General features: G+C 41.2%; 1 protein-coding gene across 1 annotated transcript; it reads right to left on the reverse strand.

Annotated features, from left to right (window-relative positions):
• Positions 1 to 3,822: 3,822 nt before the first annotated feature.
• On the reverse strand, positions 3,823 to 4,593 carry LOC309557277 (very-long-chain (3R)-3-hydroxyacyl-CoA dehydratase 1-like). The gene is given in 2 exon segments (XM_082259937.1): positions 3,823 to 4,397; positions 4,401 to 4,593. Coding segments are annotated over 2 exon segments (585 nt in total). The 5' UTR covers positions 4,578 to 4,593; the 3' UTR covers positions 3,823 to 3,989.
• Between the last annotated feature and the right edge of the window lie 640 nt (positions 4,594 to 5,233).

Raw genomic sequence — 5,233 nt, forward strand, 5'->3', positions numbered from 1 at the left:
ATGCACTGAGCACTGCACAGTGCATTCTGTGTCATGATTGGGCACAGCTTTGCAGTCTAAGCTGGTTGTTAAGGAACGGGGTTGGGAAGCCGGCTGGCACATCCTTAACAACCGATGAGTCATCAGCTGTCAATGGGTTTCCTCGCTGAATTTAAAAAAAAACTGCTGGTAGAAAAAAAAAATGGCGTGGGGCCCCCCCCAAAATCCATACAAGACCCTTATCCGAGCATGCAGCCTGAAAGGTCAGGAAAAGGGGGGGTGAGCGAGCGCCCCCACCCCTGAACCATACCAGGTCACATGCCTTCAACATAAGGGTGGGTGCTTTGGGGCAGGGAGGGCTCTGCTCCCCCCACCCCAAAGCACCTTGTTCCCATGTTGATGGGGACAAGGGCCTCTTTCTGACAACCTTGGGCTGTGGTTGGGGTCTGTGGATGGGGGGCTTATCAGAATCTGGAAGATTCTGCCCCCCCCATGTGAATGGGTATCGGGTACCCAAATAAATTCACCAAAAAAAGTGTCAAAAAGTAAGAAACACAGGAAACAGTTTTTGACAAATCCTTTATTAAAAATGAAAAAAGAAAGAAGTGTCCCTCGATGTAAACCCATCCTCAATCAGGACGCCCGCCGAACCCGTAAAAATTAAAAAAAAGAAAACGCTTCCTGGGAGGCCTCTCACGTGATGTCAGAAGGGGCAGTGCCACTGAGTGAACTGTCAAATCAAAAAAAGAGCAGTCGGCCGGAGGCCTCCCAGGAGGCGGAAGCATTTTCTATTTTTTCTATTTTTCAGGTTCGGTGGGCGACGTGATTGACGGGGGGGGGGGGGGGTGTTCAGCCAAGGACCTGGAACTCAGACTCCTGGGTACTAAGGAAGATAGCCCAATATTAGAACCAGGAAGACTACAAAATCACAGATGCCAGGAGTGCTTCTAAAAAAAATTTGAATTTGTGACAGAAACACAAAGAAGGCTGATTTGTCAAATCAGTAGCACAAACTAGTCAGACATGAGGCGTGATCATGTACCAGTATTATCTGGAAATGAAAGCAAAGGGAAATACCCCTCACTTCTAGATATGGGTAGGCATGCAACTCACCCTCACTCTAGCTCCAGTTTTGTGCGTATATGGGACTTTTTGCTATGCCCTGCATGTGCCAAGTAAAGGCTCGCTTTAACAGGAAAAGACCAAATAGAGGTAAAGACTAACAGAACAACCTTTCAGGCAGTGGAAATACACAGAATAAAACAGGCCAAAGGGTTGAACCTGGTCAGTTTTTTTGGAAGTTTGGTGATATTTTTGACAAGTGATAAAAAATAAAGGATCGCACTTGCAAACGGCATGTGGAATGGGCAGGGTGGTATGACAAGCAGGCGGCCATATTGTGGACTGTGTGACAAGAATAAAGTGATCCTTAGCACAGTGATGTCATCAAAGTACGGCACTTCTTTTTTCTATCACTTGGTTTGCCAAGTAGGGACACACTTCTGGACGGGCACCCAATGCATCCAAGGACAAAGGAGCAGTAAACGGTTTGAAGCAATGTGATTTGTCTTCTACTAACCAAGATTTTTGACAAGTTAATATATAAGTTGAATTATCTTAGTAACTATAGAATTTGTCAAAAGCTTTGTATAATAAGAACCAGGCTTTTTCTGGCACTTTTTGTTTACATGTAACAATCAGTTTTTTTTTGCTGGAAAATTACAAGTTAATAAATTATAGTTGGTTTGTTTTTGAGGAACCTATTAGAACATTGTTGAGAATTCCCTATCGATTCTCAGTAATTCTATACCAACTAACTGAGAGCAAAATTTGCAAAATCTAAAGTCTTCTGATAATAGAATACAGGAATAAATGCCATGGCAGCAATTTAATAATCCTCATGTAATATATAATGCAAGGAGAATACTATATTGAGGAGGCTTGTACATGTTTTAATAAGTGAAAGAAGTAGCAATGCTAGGTGAAAACACCAGCCGTCAAGGCACTGCTCCTGTGTTAATAAGCTGCCATAATTTATTGAGATTGTTAATTGCCCCTGAGATTTCCTAACACTTGAAACCTGGCACATTTACAACCCAAACAAAAAGGATTTCTTCTCTGGCTGTGATACAATTCACTACACAATGGTTGTGCTGCTGTCCCACATGTTAATGGTCACCATAACCATGCTGTGTTTCTGCAGGAGCGGGTGAAAAATGAGAACAAGGTTCATTTCATCATTTTGATCCTCCCGTGACAGAATTTCTAATCTAAGTACTTTGTGAAGGAGAGAAAAATCTGATTGTTAGCATGTTCTCTTGTATTCCGATTTTCTAAAGCAAATAGCTTTTCACTTTTAAGGCATAAAACTATAACTATACTAAATTTACATGAATCACTTGCCGCCTGGACCAATTTTGCTATTTTTCACATACATACGTTAAAATCAGCATTTTTTGTTTACTTAGAACTCCCAAACATTAAATATTTTCTGAAAGCGGAGATCTTGGAGAATAAATGGTGGTTGTTACAGGTTTTTCATGTTGCATTATTTTTGTGCAGTCCTTTATCAATTGCAAATTTTTAGGAAAAAATGCACTTAAATTGATTTTAGTGAACAGAAACACATTATAATACCCAATGGTTTAGTAAAATATAAAAATGTTGCACTCCTGTGACAAACTACAGTACCAAAAATCTCCATAGGCAAGGATTTAAAAGCTATTATAGGTTAATAGCTTAGATTTAAACATGAACTCTTGTGCTTGAATTATTGCTCTCACACTGACATTCACCGACCCAACTAAAAGTGTAACAGTGATATATATTAGAGGCAGGCTTACTAATGGGAGTCATCATGAAGGTCTACTAACGGCCAGGTACACTGTAGTACCCCCGTCCCCCTGAGATAGGAGACCCTATCGGCGTGTCGCTACCTGCCTGAAGCCGAAGCCTTACTATATATAGGTTACTACGCTCGGAATCCCTGTCTGGTATATATTCTTTAAATTAATTGTCCCCTTAGAATCACGCTAAGGGAGGAGGAGGGTGGAATCTAGTTGCTGCCATTAGTACATTTACCATGGGATCTCCTGGACATTTAGGATAAGGCTGCGTACTCCCTCGCCATCTGGCTTCAATGGACTGTTACCCTGTATAACACGAAAAGTTGCAGCGACCTCCCGATAACGTGTAGGATATTGGATATATATCCCTATATACATATATATGAGCAAACGAGAACCCTGAGTGTAACTACACGATCTCTGAACCCCAGATATGCCTTGGATTTAGTGTCTTGCCATAGACTTCTTATCCTCTAAGTCATTGAAAAGGAAATACCGGTCTGTCATGGTCTCTCTGGTCCTGAGGAAGCCATGAGCGATACGCGTCAGCTTGCTGGGGACCTACATTGACCGCCCTCCACCTGAGACCTACCATCTATCCTATACAGGCTTTGGTTTTCCCTTTATGGGTTGTATTTCTATTTAATGACTCTGATGAAATTGATTTTAACTTCCCTTATATGTATTGTATTCACATTTACATGTGCATGATAGCCCATGTTTTTTTAACCTGAACAAATCAATAAAATGTTTATTTTTTTTTTTTTTTTTTTTTTTTTTACTTTATTTCCCTTTATTCGGTGTTCTGAGATGTTGTAGCTGATACAGTATTATAGATACAGTACAAAAATTAATAAGACAAATCACTGATGACTGACTGAGAATTCGTCTTCATTCTCTTTATAAAAAGATCACAAAGCACCTTAAAAACTCAATGAAAACATGAGTCAAATTTGGTGAAGGTTGAAATCTATAAAAAATGGTGGGGTACTGGATGATCCAAAAATGACGTAAATCCCAGGTCGTTTTGCTTTCGTTGGAAAAAAGTCTGTTGTATGTGGGACAAGGATATCCAGGATTTGAAACCAACAGGCCTTTGGGGTGAGTAGGCTTTGGAGATCAAAGAACCTCAGAGCGTAAAGACTTCTTTACAATGTTGTTGGGCTATTCCTCCTTCTCCACAAAGACTTCTCCATGCAGGACTTTTCTTCTTTGACGGAGCATGTGGAAATACAACTGGGGAAACAATGGTACATAAAAACACATGACGCCGATAAGGAAGTAGTAGTAATCGAAGGAAACGTTGTACTTGTTTGGAAGTCGTAGAGAGTACATCGCAGTCTTCCGCACGTACGGTAAAGCAGCATAAATTGTTAAGAGTTCACCAACTACACCAACAGGATACAAGACAATAAATAAATTATACCTGGCCCATTTAATAAAGTATGGCACGTGCTTGAGAAGATTAAAAGTGTAGTAGGAATATCGAGTGATCTCCGTCACAGTCCACACAACCAGGAAGAGAAGAACGCTCTCCTCATTCTGGATCTGTTTAATGCTGTTGGTAATAAACTAAACCATGAAGATTCTTGAGCTGACTTGGACCCCTGTTACTAGCACCGATGTACGCACTATACCAAGTGCGCAGTGGACCAACTCAAGTAAAGCAAATGTTTGGAAAAACTTAAGAGTCTTCTGGATACTCTTGTAGAGCCCCTTGTGTGTTCCTTTGTACATGTAGAACCGAAACATCGCAATGGCGAGAACCAGCCACACAGGTTACTGGATGTCTGTGGATGATCTTTCCCTTGTGGGTCGCTGGCTCTCCTCAGCAGAATCCCAGGTATCTGACTAGGCCTCAGGCTTCAGGCCTAGTCAGCAGCAACAGCAGCACACACCCTTCCCCAAGGGGGGTCCGGGCGGGAAGAGCTAAAATGTTTATTTTTTAATATGTTGGTTTTGATGTGAGCCTTCTCCTCCCACCGGCCCGTAAAGCCCCACTTTTTTCTATTCCTCTATTTTTGTATACAATTTAGGGGTATGGGCCTCACTAACACGGTACCTTATTTGTTTCCAGCGATATATTTTTTTTTTGTTTTACCCATGTTTTGCTGTCTGTCAAAGCAAAATATGGCTGCACAGATAATTGTATAATTAGCACAGGAAAGATGCACAGATAGGGCAGCACACTAAACAATACAAAAATTCCTCTATACTCATTCTAGGTAATTATATTATGAATTAACCTTCAACCTAAAACAGAGTTTTTGTAGCTCTACCCCCTAAAGAGCCTGCTGGATTTCAAGCCCTTTCTCCCTACACAGCACCCGCAGCCAGGCAAAAGGAATTTTGCGCACTCTCCAAATGGCTCAAGAAAACAGTCTAGGGGTTTTAGTTTAGGTTGTTTA

The sequence above is a fragment of the Pelophylax lessonae genome (genome assembly GCF_965119305.1).
Source record: "Pelophylax lessonae genome assembly, chromosome: 5".
NCBI lineage: Eukaryota > Metazoa > Chordata > Amphibia > Anura > Ranidae > Pelophylax > Pelophylax lessonae.